The following is a 22,835-nucleotide window of genomic DNA, read 5'->3' as shown; positions in this document are numbered from 1 at the left end:
ACGGCTTGGAAGAACTCAGACTCTAACTTACATGATAAAATAGGGATGGGTGACAGTCTAAAAGTGGCCAAGAAAAGAGAATCAAATATTACTGTATATATCGAATCCATATGTGATTTGAAAATTTGAATACTGTCAAAATAGTCTTCGGGAGTTTTTTAAAATAATGCATAACTTATGAAGAAGAAAACAGAGTATCCTAAATATTCTCCCTTTCAAAGGAAAGTGTTACAGGGATTGCTTGGTTAGACACTGACATTTTCAATGATATAGAAGAAAGTCTGAGGTTTATTCTGGAATAAATAAAAGCCATCACTGTTATAAATTAGTCTCTTTCATGTGAAAATTAATCACTTCAGTGCCATTTATGACCAGTCTTTTCCTGGTATTTCAGTTATTAGAGATTCCAATGTGGTTCAGCTGGATGTGGACTCTGAAGTGAACCATGTGGTTGGACCCCTGAATCCAAAACCAGTTGATCACAGGGAGCCTGTATTCGTTGGAGGTGTTCCAGGTAAGAGTTCTTTAAAAGGGACATGTTTCCAAATCCAAAAAACAGTAAGTTCTTACAATTGTTATTATAGTATTAAGAATGGAGCATGTGTTTTCATAATTCACCTAATAACTCAAAGGATTTTATATACAACGTCCTTTCATAGGAAAAAGTATACTGGGGATTATGACTCCTTATCCGAGGATTAAAACAAAGTAACGCATAAGCACTACACTTCATCCTCCTGCCTGGTAGATACTACCCTCCCTTTGCCATATATGCTTATTTTTTTCTCTCTTCCCTTTATATATCCTCACATCCACGTAGTGAAACACACTATTTTTTTCTCTAACACAAAGAAAACTCATTTTCTAATACTGCTCTAGGATCTGGGAATCTTGGAGGACTAAAAGTTTGCTGATAAATATTCCCCTTCCTTACTAAGAAAGAAGGGAATCCACAGTTCTCCCTGTCCAAGATTAGTCTGAATTGTGAAAACAGCTGCAGACCATAAGTTGTTTTGTTCCGAGGTAGAGATAGTCCCCAAGAGAGGTTCCCAGATGCCATCCTGCAAACATCATCAGTAACATTGCTGCTCTCATCTGCCAAGAATGGTATATAATCCAGGGTGGTGACAGAAAGACTCTTATGGACCCCCCACAATTGTTTTAACCCTCTGGAGCAGGAACCCTGACCTGTGTTGAAAGTGTGTGTTGCACACATTTCACTAACTTGGAAAAACTGAATGTTAAAGCCAGAGAGAGATAAGAAGGAGAAAACCAAGCTTTTACATCTGGAATTTGGTGGTGATTTTAAGGAAAAACTTGGCATGGTTTTTCCTTGTGCCCTAACTAGATTATTTTAGACTGACCCATGTAAAGGCAAGTAATAATTCAATTAAGAGAGTAAGAAAAAAGAGAGAGAGAGAAAGCACAGATCAAATTGGGTACTCACAAAATAGTAGCAACTAAGCATTCCTCTGTTTGTAATGTGAATTTTTCAAATACTAGCACTGACAATAACAGTAACTCCCTGATGAAATATTTGAGACGTTCCTTTTCTTTACTTCCACTATCCACGCCCATCTCCATCCCCCAGTCCTCTCCTCCTGCTCCTGGCCTCAGTTCTGAAAGGGATTCTAGCAAAGGCCGCCACGGAACATCCTGTGGGCAGTGTGGAAGATGCGTCACCTCAGTTCTTATATTTCTGTACATTGCTTTCTTCCTGGAAACCACAACATGATTTAAAATATTTCACAAGTTCCCAAGAGCTTACAGGATCAAATTCAGCAAGGTCCTTGATCCTCTGGCCCCTCCTTCCCCTGCCTCTGGGGTCTCCCCACGCTTTCTGGGACTTGCAGTTCTCTCAACGTTCAACAATGCCCACCTTGCTCCAGGCCTTTAAATCACACACGGGGCCTCAATTCCTGGAAAAATGTTCTTGCTTTCCTCCCCTGGTACCTTTTTGAGGAACAGCTTCTCCCACTCTTCTCCCAGTTTAATTCCTTATTGACCTTTAGGACTCAGCCCAGACAGACTTCTACTGACACACACATGCCCCTCTCTCTCTAGAATGTGCTATGTTTGCATAGCCCTTTTGTGACACTTACCAGAGGATTTCATGGAAGTTAAATAGTCCACTCCTTGCTGCCTGGTAACGTGACTTCTTTCAACAGAAAACAAACATTTATGGTCTGTTAAGTACTGTGCTAGGCTCCGAGAGAGGGACAAAACAAGCATGGCCCTCCTTCATGGAACTTAACAGCATTTGTTCTTTACTTTGCACCAGAGCACTTACTCTATCATTCAAACAAATATTTGTCTCTTTGATTTTTGTTTTCAGAGTCTGGTCCCAGCATTACACGCTGCCATCACCTCCCACTACAAGAGTTGTTAAGCGCCACAGACTGGGTGGGCAAGGTGTACCTGAAGCCGAGTTCAGCCTGCCTGAGACATATAATGAACAGCAATTTTAGCTTACAAGCCAGCGCACAGGGACTAGTGGGCCAGGGGGAGCTTAACCACTGCACCGTTACAGCTTTTAATTCCATCTAGGAGCCATGCCAGTGAGCCTAGAACAAAAGCAATTATAATTTAAGATGAATGTCATTAATTACATCATTTTGAGCTGTTCAACATTAATTCCACTAAAATCACATCAGAAACTGAGGCATGAAAAAGAATAACTGAAGGAAATTAGGTACAAATAAATTTATAATAGGCACTATAATAGGCACTGAATTCCCTTGGAATCTCAACCAGTTCTCTTATATCACACAGAACCCTGATACTATTTCTATCAATAAAAAGTTAATGCATTTAATGAACTATGTTCCCCAAATGTCAATTTTACTGTATAATTTAAAAATCAAAATTAGAAATAAAAAAAATTTTAAGGTAATGTAGTTCACACATACGCACAGATTTGATCATTCCTCTACGGAAAAGCTTGCATTATTCTGTATATAGTCAAGCTTTTGACCTGAGGAACGTTTGCTCTTAAAATCATGTGTTGATTTTATTAATCAGTTACTTAGGGTTCTGGGGCCACTTTACTGCCACTACCTACCATAAATTGTGTGGTGAATTATGAAGACCATAATTTCTATATGAAATTATTTCCTCTAGATGATGTTCCCCGTGAACCACAGGGTGGTGAGCTTGAACAGAATCAAAATCCATGTTCTAAAACTAGTTTCCAAAATGGGCAGGAGAAATAGATGTTTCTGCCCCTTATACTCGTTCCTGTTCACTTATTTTTATTCTAATGATGAATTACACTGAGCAGCCTTGAAGAATATAGTCATACTGATGTAGAGACAAAGGGAAGTGATCTCTCAGCCCCTTCCAAATCTAACACTTCATAATTATCATTCTAAATATGAAATGCGATTTCCATGATTTATTTTCAGTACAAAGCTTCCGCATAGTCTTAATCTACACTGCTTAGAAAACTTATTACAGCTGCTTGATGATATTTAATTTGCTGTTCTGTTTTATGTTCCTCCCTGAGTTAGTGATTTCTAACTGTTTTCCATCTTTTATCTGCTACTGCTCACATAGCTGTTTGTACATAATAATAAGCTTTGTCTAAATGGATTTTAATTCCAGGATATTTCTAAGCTCTCTAAATTGCTTTAAATTATATTGCTTCTATCATCCAACACATTTAATTGTATATGTACAATTAATAAGCATAAGGCTTCTTCTAGATCTCTAATTAAGACAAGGGGAGAAAGTTCCCCTGGCATACGACATACAAAGCCTAGACTAGTTATCATTATCCTATTTATAGTCCTTAAACCCTGAGCTCAGAAAAATTAAAATTTAGCTTATGTGAATTCATTATTTTCTCATTATATTTTATGAGCTTGGCAAAAATGTGGAGGCTTAAGGGTGAAGGGTAATGATACAAATTAAACAGAAACATTAACCAAGTCTAAAAATAGTGTAGAAGCTAAAATTCCTTCCCCTTTTCTCAGTAAATCACACAAAATAAGTGAGACCCAGACAACTCTAAAAAGCATAAGCATAGGTAGATCCTGAAAATTCACTATTGAATTTTTATATTAAGTGGGAAATTTCAGCCCTGGAAGATAGCTGAAATACACTCAGAACTTTGATCATGGAAAACATGGCAAAACTTTAAAATTACCACATGTTCACATTACTTCAAAGGCAGATAAAGTTCCTGAGAAAATGAGTAAATTATCACGATATTCCATTTTTGACATGTAAATCATCTTGATGATGTGAGCAGTTGTTACGTGTATTTGTGCCAGAGTGACATTTGGGCTTGGAAGGGCTCACCTGCAATCTTTGTTTTCATTTCTCTCTTTTTCCAGAGTCTCTACTGACACCACGCTTGGCCCCCGGCAGACCCTTCACAGGCTGCATCCGTCACTTTGTGATTGACGGGCGCCCTGTGAGCTTCAGCAAAGCAGCCCTGGTCAGCGGCGCCGTGAGCATCAACTCTTGTCCTGCAGCCTGACACCCAGAGCAAAGCTGCCCCCGTACAAAGTTCTTTAGAGCACTGAAAGAAACGCAAAGCCAGCCAGGAGGAACAGCCATTTTTCGTCCCAGTGGGAGCCTTCATCTAGTTGAGCAGGACTTAAATGAATCGTCAGGGAATGGATCGTTATCATTTCTCATTTGGATTCTTACCTTGGATCCAAAATGTCTGCAGTGAACAACAATCAAAGGAGCGTCACACTTACTTGCATTGTATTATTTCCTGCTGGTGAAATTACTGTTCCTGTTTCTAACGAAATAGAAGGGATTCTAAATAAACACTGGCGCACATTTTTAAGTATGGCTAGATTCTCAGGTTAATCTTTCTTTGAGGGACGATACTTTGAATTGAATTACGCCAAAATATCTGAGGTATACTTTTCTTTATCCTGAAAACATTTACGAATTTACATAAAATCTAGAATTAGATGGCAGGCTTGCTTTTAGTACTTTTGTTTGATCTATCAGTATAACAAGAATATTTTAGGTTTATTGCAGTTATAAGGTTTAATAAAGTAAATTTCTAACAAATTATTAGAAAAATGGAAGCATAATTTAATTTTTTCTAGAGAGGAAAAAATGAGTTAAACCACTTTTTTCCCTTATTTCTTTAAAAGAAAAATAAGGGGCGCCTGGGTGGCTCAGTTGGTTAAGCGACTGCCTTCGGCTCAGGTCATGATCCTGGAATCCCGGGATCGAGTCCCGCATCGGGCTCCCTGCTCGGCAGGGAGTCTGCTTCTCCCTCTGACTCTCCCCCTCTCATGCTCTCTCTCTCTCTCTCTCTCATTCTCTCTCTCAAATAAATAAATAAAATCTTTTAAATAAATAATAAATAAATAAATAAATAAATAAATAAATAAAAGAAAAATAAAACAGCACAAGGGGGAATCTCCTGTAAGATATTACTGGGTGTTCTATAGGAATCATAAAGGACATTACAGCAAAGAAAATAGGACATAATCATAAAATGCTATTTAAAAGTATAAAAGTCCTTTTATTAAAAGATTTTTCCCCACATACAACTAGTATTTTCTAATTTCATGATTTTCTTAGGTGTCTATATTCATAGTCTAGAAAAAATAGGCTTGAATAGCTGGTGTGATTTTAAAATACAGAAACTGAAATAAAAGAATTATACATGAAAAGATAATCAACATTGAAGACAGAATGAGAGAAAATAGGCCCTCACAGCAATAGGAATAAAGGTATGTAAAAGGAATAACTTTTAGGGGCAAGGGAAGGGGGCATAAAATATTTTGAGGAATTACTAAGGGAATAAAATAATCTCTGACCTTGGGGAAAATATACATGTAAATTATTATATAAGATAGATAGATATACATATATATCTACATATATTCCCCTGCTACCCTCTAGTCTCAGGTACATTAATAATAAAGTTGAAGATATCAATGAAAATAGCTAATATCAATTCATAGAGGAGTTACTGCATGCCAAACTCCATGATAAGCTAAAGCTGATTTGATCATCACATTAATCCTATGAGGTGGCATTCGCAGATGTGAAACCTGAGACTTAGAAAAGTTAGGGATATATTGTCGGCTGTCATTCAGCTAGGCCAAAGAGCCAGGTTTCAAAATGAGAGGCAGCATGATTATCCCCTTGCTTCCTGCCTCCACAGACCTGTCTGCCAGCTATCAGCTGTTCTCTAAAGCTGGAGTCACAAACTCAAATGCCTATAGAGCCAGTGAGTTACCATAAAGGAGTAAAGCTGGTAGGGTCTGACTGACAAAATCAAGAGGGCCCTTGCCAGGCTTATCTAGAAAGCCAGCAGGCGCTCAAGTCAGCTAACTCTCACATGAAAGAACACAAGTCTTAAAGGACCAGAATTTCCAACAGAAGCTGGAAATGTGAAATTTGGGGGGTTCAGAATGGCCTGAGTTTCAGTTGGCAACTAATTAAATTAAAGCAATAGCAACCACAATACCAGGCTGACCAAACTAAACCTTCTAAGAGCCATATGTGACATCTAAACTAAAAACTCTGAATCCAAAAGTCTAGAGCCTTAACAAGTACAGATTGAAACAGTGCTCAAAACACACTGCACCGTCATAATATTCCATCAGACCCAAACAGGAAGAAGTGGTTCTGAAACACCCTACCATTTTCTTTTCCAAAAGATTTTTCAGAAGCATCCTAGAGGGCCACCTAGTTCCTCATTCTCAGCAATAGCACAAAGTAAACAAAACCAGCCCAGCTGCAGACCCTGTCTGGACCTATGCAGTAGTTCCAGCAGGCATGCACATGGACACACATATATAGACTGAAAACACAAAAATTCTTCTACCTTCTCCACAATTTACAAAGCCACTTTGCAGAGTTAGTATTTCACACTCTTATACTTGACAAATGAGAATCAACTGAAGCTACTGACCCATATACCTCCTGACCACCACAAGATGACCTGAAACTTTGAATTTGCCATTCTTAAGAGCCTGATTCAGCTCTTAGATGGGACTCCATCTTCTTCCAGCTTCTGTCTAGGGAGAAAAAAAAAGTCATATTTTTTTTCTTTTAGTTAAACATAGTATATCAGGATTTCATATAGAGAAATATGGGTTGGTGCTCATAGTAATTTTGACAAATTTTTGTTTTGTTCCCTGCCAGTTCAGAGCCCTTTCAAAATGAAGAGTCCTCCCATAGCCCCAGTTCGAGGGAGGAGCCCTATTTAAGCCTGTGTCCTGCCTTCTCCTGTCATGACTACAGCTGATTGGATAAGAAGACTGTACTATAGCTTCCCAGTGAAGCAATATCCCATTATCTGGTGGTGTGAAAAGATGAATTCAAACAATCAGATATTTTCTCTTAAAATTCTGAATTGGGAAACGTGAAAAGAATCAAGCACTTAGCAGTAGAAGTTGAAGCCAAAATAAAACTATCTGAAAGTATGGTTTTAAGTGTTTACCACACACATTTATAAACACACACTTTTAAAAAAAGGAAAGAAAAAGAACTTAGCATTTCCCATTCTGTAGATGTAGTATAATACATCTACCTGCCTGTTGTCTAACCACCTCAATTCTCAGCCTGGAGTTTGTAGGGAGGGAATGTATTTCAGAAGATACTCAGATCTATTTGTTCTCTGGGCCCCCACATCCTTGTATGCAACATGGTAGTATATGGTGTCAAGTAGAGTCTTTTCTATTTCCTTAAATCTGTGACTACAGCCCATAACTGAGGCCATAAAACAGTAAATACATCACATCTGAAGTGTGGAGTCAATCCCTTCTCCTTTAGGACTGACTCCGAGAAATCATTGTAGCATAACCAGCAATATAACACAAAAATCCCCCAATATGCCCCACACAAACACACACACACACACACACACACAGAGTCTATATAAAGAGGCTAGAAGGGCAACAAAATGAGGCACCATCCAGAATGTAAACTCCATGAAATTGTCTATGTTATTCACTGATATGTTGTAAGAGCAATGGAATAGCACTTGACACCTAGGTTTATGCTCAATACATATTTGTTGAGTGAATTTCAGGAAAGCAGGATTTCCATAAAAGTTACCCCTCACCTTACCTCCCAGTGCAATCACTTGTAAAGTGCCTAGGACTCTTGAGGGGGAAAAAAATCTGGTATTGACTCTCCACTTGGGATCCCCTGAGCCCCAGGGATCTCTGATTGCTGACGATGTAGGGAGTAGATGAGGGAAAAAATGGTACAGCCCACCACAGAGACAAGAAGCACTCCCTCAGATCTTTGGTAACCTTTCAAGTCCTGAAAAGTAGGGGAGAAGGTTGGCTACATGGATAAGGCCACTCAATTTTTAAACTTCACAACACCAGAGGACATCATCCCCAGAAGACACTGCTAGGGGGCAGAATGGCTCAGGTGGCGGGTGGGGGGTGGGGGGTGGGGTGGAAGGTAGATGAGATTGAGGAATGAAAGCCTGTTATCATCTGCCAAAGCGTGGGACAGAAAAGCACACATAAGAGGAAGTTAGCATGATATGACCAGCCAGAAGCAGCAACTGAATCCCTCAAGGAGCTCCTGAAGTATAGTAATGGTGGCCGCTCAACACTGAGTGCCTCACCAAGCTAGCCAGACCATTTACAGTGAGCTAAATCGGCCACCTCAACAAAATATGTTTTACAATGATAACCTCTAAAGATAAATGATTAATGAGCTGATGTCAACCTGGAGGAAGGTTATGAAAGCATGATGCCCCCAAACCTGTTTATATTCCCTTACATAAAGCCCATATCTGCAATGTAAGCAATGTAGGAAGGCATTTACTCAAGGCAGAGGCTTTAGAAGAGTAAAGAATTCATACTGGTAAAAAACTTATTGGTTTATCCTTTTAATATGTCTTTATGATCTACAGCAATGTCTCTACTCTCATTCCTGATATCAGTAGTTTCTTTTTTTTCCTGATAATTCTGTTGAGGCTTATCAATTTTATTGATCTTTTTGAAGTACCAGCTTTTGGTTTCATTGACTGTTCTCTATTATTTATTTTTATTTTATTGATCTCTGGTCTTTCTTACTGCCTCTTTTGGGTTTCGTTTGCCCATCTTTTCTGCTTTCTTAAGGTAAAAGCTTAGATCATTCGCTTGAGATGTTTCTTCTTTTCTAATGAAAGAATTTGATGTTTTCTAAGCACTATTCATCTATACACCATCCATTTTGATATGTTGTGTTTCCATTTTCATTCAGCTCAAAATACTCTTCTAATTTCTCCTGCCATTTCTTCTTTATTCATGGGTTATTTGAAAACCTGTCATTTAAGTATCCCAATATTTGGAGATTCTCTGGATATTTTTCTTTGATTTCTAACTTAATTCTCCTGTGGAATATACTTGCATACTCTATATTTTGCCTATTTTTCAATTTATTGAGACTTGTCTCATTGCCTATAATGTGGTCATTCTTGGTGAGTTTTCCATGTGTACTCGAAAAGAATATACAGTTTCTGCCATACTATCATTCTTCTACCAGTTGTTGAAAGATGTTGAAATCTCCAACTATAAAATGTGGAGTTGTTTTCTTTTCAATTTCATCAGTTTTTGATTCATATACTTTGAAGCTCTGCATAAACACTTAAAATTGTTATGACCATTTTAACATTATGAAATGCCTTTCTTTATCCCTGGTAGTATTCTTTGTTCTAAAATTGTCTTGTCTATTATTAATATAGGCTATTCCAACTTTCTTTTGATTAATGTTTACATGGTATATCTATTTTACCTTTTATATTTTTAATTTATGTGTCTCTTAGTATTTAAAGTTCAAGTAGATAGCATCTTCTTTTCTAGCCAATCTGAGTATCTCTGCCTATTCATTGAAGTATTTAGACTTTTTGTAATTAATGTAAATATCAATATAATTTGGCTTAAATTCATTATCTTTGTTTCCTTTTTCCCCTTTTTCTGGCTTCTTTAGGATTGAGTGATATTTATTCCATTTTATCTCCACTATTGGGTATTAACTCTCTGTTATTATTTGCTTTTAGAGATAATTCTAAAGTTTACAATTTATTGGGACTCCTGTGGCTCAGTTTGGTTAAGCGTCTGCCTTCGGCTTAGGTCATGATCCCAGGGTCTTGGGATCGAGCCCCACATTGGGCTCCTTGCTCAGCGAGGAGCCTGCTTCTCCCTCTTCCTCTACCTGCCATTCCCCCTGCTTGTGCTCTCTCTTTCACATGATCTCTCTCTCTCTCTGTCAAATAAATAAATAAAATCTTTAAAAAAAAAAAAAAAGATATCAAGCCAGAAACTGGCTTAGGGTATTCAAGTGAAAGGATTCAGCTAAGTGGCAACCCGAATATAAACAAAGGAAACCAGCCTAAAACACATTAATTATTTAGAATAGGCCCTTCATGACTGATAATCAAGGTGGATTAACCTTCATCTTGAATTATTGATATTAATGATCCACTGTGAGCAAAATGATTTCTAAAGTACTTTCTAATTGTGAAATATTATTCTGTCTTATCTATCAAACATAACTGATGGCTTATCACTACAAATTTTATAAGACATTTTGTCTTTTCCTAGTAAAAGAAAATACCTCCACTATTGTCATCATCCAAAGGTGCCACCACTTTTATTTGTTTATCAGATCATAAGATGATACTGGCCCATTACCCTTGACCTAGTCAAACCTCTACAAAAGGCTTAATGATGCTATTTAGGATGCATATCCTTGCTGCTTTGTGCAGGTGACTTTCGCATTGTTGCATAGACAGTGATAGGAACATCAGTTATTGTCAGGCAATGACTTCCAGGGCATCTTCGGAGTTGCCTGAATAAAAGAGCAAATGACATGTGGTTTGATACTAAATAGGAAATTTTTTCAGAGCAGCAAAGTTTGCATATCAACTGTTTTAAATCATTTTGAAAGCTTTGAATGTCACAATATAATTATAACACAGTGGCACTGATGAGCCAGACATTTTAGACTTATGTTGCATAGAAATTGTGGTTGTTGCCATACACTTAGTCACAGGAAATTTATAAATATAAAATAACCCTCTGGAGGATCATTTTGAAAGGTATGCAGTGATTGCTAAATGGCAAAAAAAAGGCAGGGGGGGAGTGCATTGTTGTAAACATAGTGATAATACTATGGCAATTTATGCATATAGGCACCTTAAAATCACTTCAATTGAGTGATCTAAAAACTAGAATATTTGTGGAAAAATATAAAACTGAACATGCTATTCCATACACTATTCAAATGTTGATTGAATCTCAGGTTTAAAAGAATCTTTAGGGGGGCCTAGGTGGCTCAGTCATTAAGCGTCTGCCTTTGGCTCAGGTCATGGTCCCAGGGTCCTGGGATCGAGCCCCACATCAGGCTCCCTGCTCTGCGGGAAGCCTGCTTCTCTCTATCCCACTCCCCCTGCTTGTGTTCCCTCTCTCGCTGTGTCTCTCTCTGTCAAATAAATAAATAAAATCTTTAAAAAATAAAATAAAAGAATCTTTAAATGGCATCTAGTCCAAAAATACCTCTAGTGCTTGAATTTCTGTTCCAACATTCCCACCAGATAATCACCTAACCTCAGACATTTCTAAAGACAAGTGCTTAGTACTTCCCAAAATAGTACTGCATCCTTGAATAACTCTGATTTTTAAAGTACCTGCCTTATTAAGCTCAAATCTGTGTTCTAAAAATTTCTAAGCCATGAGAAATCTAACAATGTAGTATTTGATGTTTTGCTATGGTAAGCAGCAGAAAAGTGGAACAAATCCTATTCTTCATAGTTTTCTTCAATTTGCAGAAAAGGATTTTGTTTTATAAAATATCCATACTCTATATTACTATCTTTCTGCTAAAAGTCAAATCAAAGCCAAAGTGACACTAAATCTGAGGTTGGGGTCTTCTTCATATTTGTAGCCTTATGCCTAGCATATAGTAGCCCTAAAGATTTGCTTGTTTAAATGAATGCTATCTTTCTTGTAACTATTAACAACAACAATAACAAAAATCTAGCTAAAAATTTACCAAAAAAAGAATTGGTCTATCGCTGAGACTTAACAGATGTACCAAAAACAGACTGCGCTAAGAAAACCTGTAATCTGTTAATACTAATTTCATAAGCGATGTTTGTTAATATTAATTTAATGGTCCTGGACTTTTTTCTTGCTAATATTGAACACCAACTAAAGCTTATATTAATAATAGCCATTATGCATTTCCTCAGTCATCAGGATGAGCAGACCTTACCTAGTTGGTGACATCTCTTTCCCATGACAGGCAGCACTGGAGCTCAGCCCGGATTCCAGCCCAGTTGAAGAATCTCCTCCTTCCACTGGAAACCTCCTTGGCTGGGTCCCACACCGAAAAGGCATAATTCACTGAAAACCTAGATTAGAAAGTTTAAATAATGGCATAGGGCTGAGTTGTCTTCAAAAAGTTCTTTGGAGTCTTTAATGTTATTATTTTGTCATAGATACATAGAAACTTTCTATATATCTACAGATATGTTTCTATATGTTTCTATATATCTGTAGATATATATCTGTAGATATATAGAAACATATAGAAACTACATTTCAAAATATCTATAGAAGCATATAAATGCTATATTACACAACTCCCCTTTACATACAATTTGAATCTAGCAACAAATATAAAACAGCCATTAGATGGTAGAAGTAAACTGTGCCCTATGGTTAACATTACTGAAGTCTATTTCTGCTATGTGAAAAAAACCCAGCTTGCTTGAAATGAGTGTTAACAATAAACAAGCTTGAGCTCCTATTTCCACTCCCCACTGCCTCTCTGTCAAGCCCTTCTCTTCCTTATAAGTAGAGCCGAGCCTCACATCCTCCATGATAGGTTCCATTAATCCTGTTCCTGATGATCATTCATCCCCCTGCCTCTGTATATTTACAGCACATTAGTTAAGAAAGTGGGAGAGTTGGACAGACTATGTAATCCTAAGCAAGGTACTTAACCAAGCATGTTTCTCAAGGATAAATCGGAAATAATGGTATCTCTTTCCAGGGTAATAGTGTGGATTAAATTAGGTAATACATGTAAAATGCAGTGCCTAACACATAGTTAGTGCTCAATAAACGTTAACTATTAGTACCCAGCGGATGCTACTGGGTACACAAACACACACATAACATAATGTATATGTCAGATATAAGTATGATACACATACACACACACAACTATATAAAATAAGCTCTTTACTGCCTACTATTGCCTCTACTTGGAAATCTTCCCCACCCCACTGCTCCCCACTCCTTACTTGCTAGGACCAACTCATTCATTAAGTCTGAATTTACCTTTCACTTTCTCAGAGAAGCCATCCATAACCACTCCATTATAGAAGTTTTCATAGCACTCTCTATTTTGGCTTTGTAACAGTTATCACTCTAATTCAGGATTCCTCAACTGTGACACCATGCACATCTGGGGCCAGATAGCTTTTTGTTGGGAGAGAAGTTGGCCTGTGCTTTGTAGGATGTTTTGTAGCATCAAGGCGTCCACCCACTGCACACCAATAGCACCCTTCCCCCAAAGCTGTGACAATCAAAAATGTCTCCAGACATTGCCAAATGTTCCCTGGTGGAGAAGGGGAAGAAATCATGCCCTGTTGAGAACCAGCGCCCTAATTTTTTGTAAATGTTTTTACTTAATCATTGTCCCTCTTGCCTCCATTTCATGCCTATCTTTGTCACCCCTCACTGAATCCTTAATACCTAGAACAGTGGCTGGCACACAGTAATTAATAACTTTTGTATAAATTTATATGTGTTCAAAAGACAGGAAAAATGAAATATGTCTTATAACTGTTTTTTTATGCCTAGAACAGTATTCTATGCCTAATAAGTTAAGTGTCTATTGTGGTAATAATAAAACTAAATTATTAAAGTTTAGGAATTTGAATATTATATATAATGGTTTTTATAGACTGTGCTTCCTTTATCAAGGAAAAAAGTAGTATGCTCAATGGCAAGTTAGTAGAACTACAGTAAAATCTATGGATTAGTATAACTATCTAATTTACGTAGATATTAAGTTCTGGCTAATTCGATCAAGGATGCATAGACTTACCAAAATAGGCTGAGTCTGATTCCTGTAGAGGTGAATAAATCAACTGCTTCTACTGACCTTTCATAGAAGGCTGGAATTGCCAAAGGAATGATGATCAAATGTTCCAGTGACACCCAGAAATTATTACATCAGAAGATTCTTTCACATAGTTTCCTACCTGCTAAAGAATAAAATGTCACAATTCATAGCTCCAGCAGCAAGCTGAAACTCAGCAAAGAATTATCTCTGAAGTTTGACAGTCTTATTCTTGTCACTGCCTTATTCTCCAATGATATGAAATATTTTAATCTATGAATGAATTTACTTATATTCTACGCCTACAGTCTAATCTGTACAAAATCATGAGATTCTTCTCACTTATATCCCATTTTCTTCATTATCTTTATCTTCCAGTTTTTCCCTTAACTATTAATACAAACTAATCCAATCTAACTATGTCCTCATCCCACGCCAAAGGCCTCAAACTGCACCTTTACAAATTTCTCTATGGCTCTTCCTGTGTGGGATTCTTTACATCTTCTCCCTAATGCCTGGACTACCTCTTTTCTATTTCCCCAAGAACCTTGAAATCCCCAAGTGACAGAAATGAGGACAACTGAGAAAACAAGAATACATCTTGTACTGCCTTCTCTGTTCTGTTCCCTGGACCCTGAGGCTCTCCTCTGTTTGTACCATCTTTGCCAAAGGAATGATTATCAAATGTCCCAGTGGCACCCCAAAATTATGACATCAGAATTCTTTCACATAGGTTCCTATCTGCTAAAGAATAAAATGTCTCATAGTTCATAGCCCCAGCAACAAGATGAAACTTATCTTCTGGACTCCCTCCCCTGCCTTCCCTCTCCCAACTTCTGTAGCAATAGCTTACCTCACGGAATGTAATACTGAAGTATAACCCTTAAGCCAGAACATTTCTCTTCAGCTAATCTTTTTTTTTCAATTTTCATAGTTGATGACAAACTATTAAATGACATTAAGCATTTTTTTTCATTTAATGAAAATCTTTTTTACTACCCACATTTTCTAAGTTCCCACTGTTCTGTTTTTATATGATTTACATTACAGGAAGTTGGCATTTTACATAATTTAGTTAATGGACAAAATCTTACCTCTACCTTCTTTTTCTTACTAGGGTGCTATGTGTGAATAGTTGATCACAATTTTAGCTTAGAGAAACCATTTAACTGACTGTGTCATAGTTAGACAAACTGAAATAATTGCTAGCCATTGTGAGCTAATGTATCATTAGGACCTAAACATTTGATCCTTAGGATGGCAAAAATTTTTAATAGTTTACATTTTCTAGTGGAGGTGCATGTGGAAAAATGGTAGGTTCTGACATGAAAATTAGGTTTGAATTTTAATAGCATGTTAATTCTGAGACTTTGAGCAAATCACTAAAAGTCTACCTGAAAAAAAGGTATGAATTTCTATATCATAGAGTTGTTTTGAGGAATAAAAAAAATCTAACATGTAATAAAACCAGTGTCTGAAATACAAAAGTTCCACCAGCATACATTATTTTATCTTTGTGCATAATTCTTGAAATCAGAGTGTTGAAGCATTGATTTCACTTTTTCATCATTGATATATTTTTAAACTACAAAGTGAAGTATCTGCATGTGAAATATTCACAAATTCCTCTAATTTACTATGATTTTTAACTAGGTATTTGGCACAAGTTGCACCAAGTTTCTTTTTTTTTTGGTATGGGTGGTACAATGAAACAAACCAAACAGTAGCCTTAATGATGAAACTTTCTAGCACTAGAGAAATAATACATCACAAAATGAACTTAACTCTCCAGCAGAACTTCACAGAGAAATGGATGAATATGTGAAGTATAGATGTTGGGGGTGGGGGTTGTTGGAGATGGTGAAATCTCTAAATACTCTCTCTTAATCCTCATAAACCTGAGAGTAATAATAATCTTTCAATCCTCAGAATATTGATTTATGAGATGTAGGAAAGGAGCAATGCTCAAACTTGTCATATCCTAAGACAATAGATCTATTACCCATCTATTACCCATTTCAACAAATATTTGCTGAGAATCCACCATGAGCCAGACATATGTTAAGTGCTGAAGATAAAATATTGAGCAAAACAAACACAGTGTCTATCCTAGTAGAGTTTACAGGTAGGGTAGTATATGCCCTAGACTAGGATATCAAACCTAAGTCTAAAGAACGAGTAGACATCAACTAGGTTAAAATGGGTGGGAAGTAAAAACATCGAGACAGTTGAGGATGGGGCAAACAGAGGAAACAGCATGTGCAAAGATCATGTGCCAGTAGAAAAGACAACAGAAAATATGAAAGGCCAGCATAACCATGGTAGAGAAAATAAAAAAATAAGGTCAGAGAAATAAGTAGAGGCTAAACCAAACAGGAACATGAACCCAAGTTAAAGACTTTATGAGCAAGGGAGCTCACAAAAGAATTTTAATCTTTCAGGAAACTTATTAGGTTTCATTGATTTTTCTCTGTTAATTTTCTGTTTTTTATTTGATTTCTTCTCCAATCTTTAGTATTTGCTTTTTTTCTGTTTACTTTGGGCTTAATCTGTTTCTCTTTTTCTAGTATCTTAAAATGGAAGCCTAGATCATTGATTTGAGACATACCTTCTTGAAATAAGCATTTAATTCTATAAATTTCCATCAAAGTACTACTTGAGATTCATTCCACAAATTTTGAAATGTTGTATTTTCATTACCTTCCGTTAAAAATTTCCATTTCCCTCTTGGTTTCTTCTTTGACTTATGAGTTATTTAGAACTGTGTTATTTTGTTTTCAAATATATGGAATTATTCTAGCTAGTTCTCTTTTACTGATTTCTTAGATTCCATTGCTGGCAGAGAACATTCTTCATATAATTATAATTCTTTTATATTTATTGAGATTTGCTTATGGTCAGAATATGGACTATCTTGGTAAGTGTTCCACCTACTCTTGAAAAGAATATGTATTCTGCTGTCATTGAATGAAGTGTTCTATCATTGAATTACTTGGTTGACAGAGTTCTTCAAGTCTTCTGCATTCTTACTGATTTCCTGTATTCTTCTTTATCAGTTATTGAAATAAGGATGTTGAAATCTCCAAATATAATTATGAATGTATCTGTCTCTCTATTCTGCCAGTTTTTGCTTCATATAATTTGAAGCTCTGATATTAGGTACATAAATATTTAGTAGTGCTATGTCCTCCTGATGAATTGACAACTTTATTATTAAAAACTATCCTTCTTTATCTCTAGTAATATTCTGTGCCCTGAAATCTACTTTGTCTGAAATTTATATAGATACTTTCTATTCATTAATGTTAGTATAATGTATCTTTTCCTGTCTTTTAACTTATTTGGTCTTTACATTCAATGTGGTTTTCTTATAAACAGTAGAGTTGAGTCTTGCTTTTTCTTATCTACTCTGATGATCTCTGACTTTTAGTTAACATGTTTCAATTATCACATTTAATGTGATAGATATAACTGAATTTGTATGCCCTCTTCCTATTTGTATTCTATTTGTGCTATTCTTTTTTCCCTTTTTTCTTATTCTGTTCTTTTGAAACAACTGAGTATATTTCATGAATCTATTCTTTTTTTTTTTTTTTTTTTTTTTTTTTTTTTTTTAAAGATTTTATTTATTTATTTGACAGAGAGAGACACAGAGAGAGAGGGAACACAAGTAGGGGGAGTGGGAGAGGGAGAAGCAGGCTCTCCGCAGAGCAGGGAGCCCGATGCGGGACTCGATCCCAGGACGCTGGGATCATGACCTGAGCCGAAGGCAGTCGCTTAACCGACTGAGCCACCCAGGCGCCCTTCATGAATCTATTCTATCTTCATTATTGGCTTATTGCTTTACAACTTTATGTTTTCTTTTTGGCTACTTTAAGGTTTATAGTAAACATTTTTAACTTTTCTGTTTGCCTTAAATAACATTATGCCATTTTACATACACTAAAAGAAACTTACACTGAAAGAAACTCATGCTAAAAGAACCATTTCCCCTCTCCTACCCTGTATTATTTAATCATACATTTTACTTCTACATATATTATAAACCCCACAACACATTATAAATTTCTCTTTAAGCAACTGTTTTTGAAGAAAATTTTAAAATTTTATATCTACCCACATATTTATATTTACCCACATATTTATCATTTTTTTATATTTACCCACATATTTATCATTTTCAGTGTTCTTGGTCCCCTTCAGTAAGTCCAGATTTCCCTCCAACATCATTTTCCTTTTATCTGAATGAAGATTTTCATTTAACAGTTGTAGTCTACTAGCAATCAATTCATTCCAGTTTTGTATGTTTTTACTTCATCTCCACTTTTTCATCTCCCATTTTTGAACAATATTTTTGCTGAGTATAAAATCCTGTCAACAGTTTTGTTTTGCAGGGCTTTTTTTAAGTACTTAAAGATTTTGCTCCAGTTTTCTGATTTGCATTGTTTCTAAGTCTGCTTTTATTTTTAACTTTGTTCCTCTACATGTAGTGTGTCCTTTTTCCTCTGGGTGCTTTTAATATTTTTCTTAGCCACTGGTATTAATTTGATTATAATGTGCTTGGTGTGGTTTTATTCCTGTTTCCTGTGTCTAAAGTTTCATTGAGTTTCTTGGGTCCGTGGGTTCATAGTTTTTATCATATGTGAAAACTTTTCAGACATGATCTCTTCAAGTATGTTTTTGTTTCCTCCTTCTGGAACTCCAATTACGGTATATAAAGCTGTTTGAAGTTGTCCCATAGCTCACTCATCCTCTTTTATTCTCTTTTCGTTCTATTTTGGATAGTTTCTACTGTTTGCAATGTCTAATCTGCTCTTAATTCCATCCAGTGTACTTTTCATCTGAGACACTGCATTCTTTTTTATCTCTAGATGTCTGATTAGGGTCTTTTATATTTGTCTCTTCTTAATCTTTCCATGCTTCCTTCTGCCTTCTTGAACATATGAAGTATATTTATGTTATTTTAATGTCTTCGTCTGCCAGTTCCTTCATTTGTGCCATTTCTTGGTTTGCTTTTACTGATTCTTTTTAACCTCATATGGAGTGTTTTCTACATCTTCACCTATCTTGCAATTTTTCATCAAATGGCAGAATTTTTCATTGTTGAATGCTGGTTTTATTTTTAGTCCTTTAAGCACTTTCAAGTTTTAATCTAGGACACAGTTACTTGGAAATAGCTTGGCCCTTTGGAGGCTTGATTTTACGCTCTCCTAGGCTAGATCAGAACAGCCATTCATCTATGGCTAATTTCTCTCCATTACTAAGGCAATATCCTTACTGTATTCAACACCCCCAGACATTACAGGGCTTTTCCACTAAAGATACTGGGAATGTAAACTAGTCCCAGCCTTGTGTGAACCCCCAAAATTGTTCTGCCTGCTTCTTCCCAGTGGTTCATTCCTCAGTCTTGGGTAGTTTCCCCACATGCATATACTGATCAGTACTCAGTTTAAGGCTCAGAGAAATTCCTTGAAGATCTCCAGAGCTTTCTCTATATACTCACTCCTTTCTGGCATTCTGCTCTGAAAATTATAGTTGCCTTGGTCCCACAGAATTTTCAGTTCTGTCTCCTCAACTCAGGATGGCTGCTGGGTTGTGTTTGAACTCTGTTCATCAGAAAGAAGTTACTAATGTCAATGTTACCTAGAGCAATCTACACATTTAATGCAATCCCTATCAAAATACTATCAACTTTTTTCAAAGAAATGAAACAAATAATCCTAAAATTTGTATGGAACCAGAAAAGAACCCGAATAGCCAGAGGAATGTTGAAAAAGAAAAGCAAAGCTGGTGGCATCACAATTCCGGACTTCAAGCTCTATTACAAAGCTGTCATCATCAAGACAGTATGGTACTAGCACAAAAGCAGACACATAGATCAATGGAACAGAATAGAGAGCCCAGAAATGGACCCTCAACTCTATGGTCAACTGATCTTTGACAAAGCAGGAAAGAATGTCCAATGGAAAAAAGACAGTCTCTTCAACAAATGGTGTTGGGAAAATTGGACAGCCACACATGCAGAAGAATGAAACTGGACCATTTCCTTACACCACACACAAAAATAAACTTAAAATGGATGAAAGACCTAAATGTGAGACAGGAATCCATCAAAATCCTAGAGGAGAACACAGGCAGCAACCTCTTCGACCTCAGCTGCAGCAACTTCTTCCTAGAAACATCGCCAAAGGCAAGGGAAGCAAGGGCAAAAATGAACTATTGGGACTTCACCAAGATAAAAAACTTTTGCACAGCAAAGGAAACAGTCAACAAAACCAAAAGACAACTGACAGAATGGGAGAAGATATTTTTAAATGACATATTGGATAAAGGGCTAGTATCCAAAATCTATAAAGAACTTATCAAACTCAACACCCAAAGAACAAATAATCCAATCAAGAAAAATCAAGAAATGGGCAGAAGACATGAACAGACATCTCTGCAAAGAAGACATCCAATGGCCAACAGACACATGAAAAAGTGCTCAACATCGCTCCGCATCAGGGAAATCCAAATCAAAACCTCAATGAGATACCACCTCACACCAGTCAGAATGGCTAAAATTAACAAGTCAGGAAATGACAGATGTTGGCGAGGATGCGGAGAAAGGGGAATCCCACTACACTGTTGGTGGGAATGCAAGCTGGTGCAGCCACTCTGGAAAACAGTATGGAGGTTCCTCAAAAATCTGAAAATAGAGCTACCCAGCAATTGCACTACTGGATATTTACCCCAAAGATACAAATGTGATCCGAAGGGGTACGTGCACCCCAATGTTTATAGCAGCAATGTCCACAATAGCCAAACTATGGAAAGAGCTAAGATGCCCATCAACAGATGAATGGATAAAGAAGATGTGGTATATATATACAATGGAATATTATGCAGTCATCAAACAAAAAAAGCCCAAAATCTTGCCATCTGCAATGACGTGGATGGAACTAGAGGGTATTATGCTAAGCGAAATAAGTCAATCAGAGAAAGACATGTACCATATGACCTCACTGATATGAGGAATTCTTAATCTCAGGAAACAAACTGAGGGCTGCTGGAGTGGTGGGGGTGGGAGAGATGAGGTGGCTGGGTGATAGACATTGGGGAGGGTATGTGCTATGGTGAGCACTGTGAATTGTGTAAGACTGATGAATCACAGACCTGTACCTCTGAAACAAATAATACATTATATGTTAAAAAGAAAAAGAAGAAGAAGATAGTAGGAAGGGAAAAATGAAGGTGGGGAATCAGAGGGGGAGACGAACCATGAGAGACTATGGACTCTGAGAAACAAACTGAGGGTTTTAGCGGGGAGGGGGGTGGGGGATGGGTTAGCCCAGTGATGGGTATTAAGGAGGGGACATACTGAATGGAGCACTGGGTGTTATACACAAACAATGAATCATGGAACACTACATCAAAAACTAATGATATAAGGTATGGTGACTAACATAACATAATAAAATTAAATTTAAAAAAAAAGAAAGAAGTTACTAGGTCTAGTCCATACTCAAGGAGAGGGAATGCTGTATTCTGATATCATGTCCAAGAATACTTATAATATACTTATAAATGTTGTTCATCAAATATTTCTGGCTTTCTGCCTTCTGGAAATTGCAATTCCTGCCCCCCTATGATTACTCAGAGCCCATGTGACTAGATTTGGCCAGTGAGTTAGCAACAGTCATTAACTGCAGTGCAAGATCCTCTTGAGTTCTCTTTCTCTATGCCACAAAAGCCAAGAATGTACCAAATAGTGGTAGTTCAGCAACCTGGATGCCAGAGTGGCATAAACATAAAGCACAACCACGGAGACCTCCCAAAAGACACGGATCATGTGCAAAAATATAAACCTTTATTGTTTTACACCACTGAGATTTAGGGGTTAGTTGTAACCATAACTTAGCAAAATTTATGACTTACACAGACTTAGGTCCAGCCTAAAGAACTGCCATAACAAAAATCTAAAATAGAAGTCATTAGCATAGGTCAGGCAGCAGGTGACTAGAAAACTGTTACTGGAAGCTGAAAGCATAGTTATTTATGTTATTAGTGTCAAATGTATTGGGAAAAATCTTTGCAAAATTCTTGTGATAACCTAGAAGACAGATTATTTACTAATGAACTTGAATTCGAGGGGAAGAGGTTAGAAGACAATATTGGTAAAACGTTGGTTGCTATGGTTGTGTTTGTCAAGTTATATGAACGAGAGATGGGCTCAGAAATGCAGTATGCCAACAGGAATAAAAAAGAGCCCCCACAAATTCTAATTATATTCAAGTGACAACTTGCAAAGTCAAAGGTGTATAATTTTCTTGGAACATATTTTATTCCCCCTCAGAACTTTGCAATATACTTTCAATGTCTTCCAGTACTGAATGTGCTATAGATGAGTCTAACAAACCCTAATTGTTTTTTCTCCACCATCCCCCCACCACCTCCCTAGGATTTTGTAGTTCCTCAGAATTTTGTGGAAATTATTATTTCAGTAAAGAAGTGATGAAGTTCTTAATTGAAATCTGGTCTAAATTGATCAGTAAGAGTTCAGAGTGTTTTTCAGTGTTTGACAATTTTTGGTACTCGGTAATTTTCAGGAATGTCTGATTTTTCAGTCTTCTTCCTTCCATCTAATTTACATAAATCAAATGCCTAGTTTTAATTTCATCTCTTCCACTAGACTTCTATTTACTGATCTACATCCTCATCCACTGAATCCTACTGAACTTACAGTCAGCACCACACAATATTGTAAGACAAAAATTGTTTCAGTACTT

At 36.8% G+C, this 22,835-nt stretch overlaps 2 protein-coding genes across 4 annotated transcripts in view; one reads left to right on the top strand and one right to left on the bottom strand.

The window, feature by feature from the left end:
* Positions 1-4,806, top strand: part of LAMA4 (laminin subunit alpha 4) — a 150,927-nt gene extending 146,121 nt beyond the window's left edge. For both annotated transcript variants that reach the window (XM_064598016.1, XM_064598015.1), the window contains exons 37-38: positions 395-514; positions 4,338-4,806. In XM_064598016.1, coding sequence (XP_064454086.1) covers positions 395-514; positions 4,338-4,483 — 266 coding nt within the window. In that variant the 3' untranslated portion in view covers positions 4,484-4,806. The remainder of the gene's footprint in view (positions 1-394; positions 515-4,337) is intronic.
* Positions 4,807-10,562: 5,756 nt separating this feature from the next.
* Positions 10,563-14,209, bottom strand: FAM229B (family with sequence similarity 229 member B). 2 transcript variants are annotated; one of them, XM_054505513.2, is made up of 3 exons: positions 14,110-14,209; positions 12,208-12,346; positions 10,563-10,782 (listed from the first exon to the last, which is right to left on the bottom strand). In XM_054505513.2, exons 2-3 carry the CDS (start codon positions 12,330-12,332, stop codon positions 10,665-10,667), a joined length of 243 nt encoding a protein of 80 aa, XP_054361488.1. In that variant the 5' UTR covers positions 12,333-12,346; positions 14,110-14,209; the 3' UTR covers positions 10,563-10,664. The 2 variants fall into 2 exon arrangements, with proteins under 2 accessions (XP_054361488.1, XP_045721306.1); XM_045865350.3 differs by having other exon boundaries at positions 14,053-14,189.
* Between the last annotated feature and the right edge of the window lie 8,626 nt (positions 14,210-22,835).

Source organism: Mirounga angustirostris, unplaced genomic scaffold (genome assembly GCF_029215605.1).
Source record: "Mirounga angustirostris isolate CCGP_5_RB_7025 unplaced genomic scaffold, mMirAng1.0.hap1 SCAF_8, whole genome shotgun sequence".
NCBI lineage: Eukaryota > Metazoa > Chordata > Mammalia > Carnivora > Phocidae > Mirounga > Mirounga angustirostris.
The sequence above is the reverse complement of the archived record's forward strand: the minus strand, read 5'-3'. Positions and strand labels throughout refer to the sequence as shown.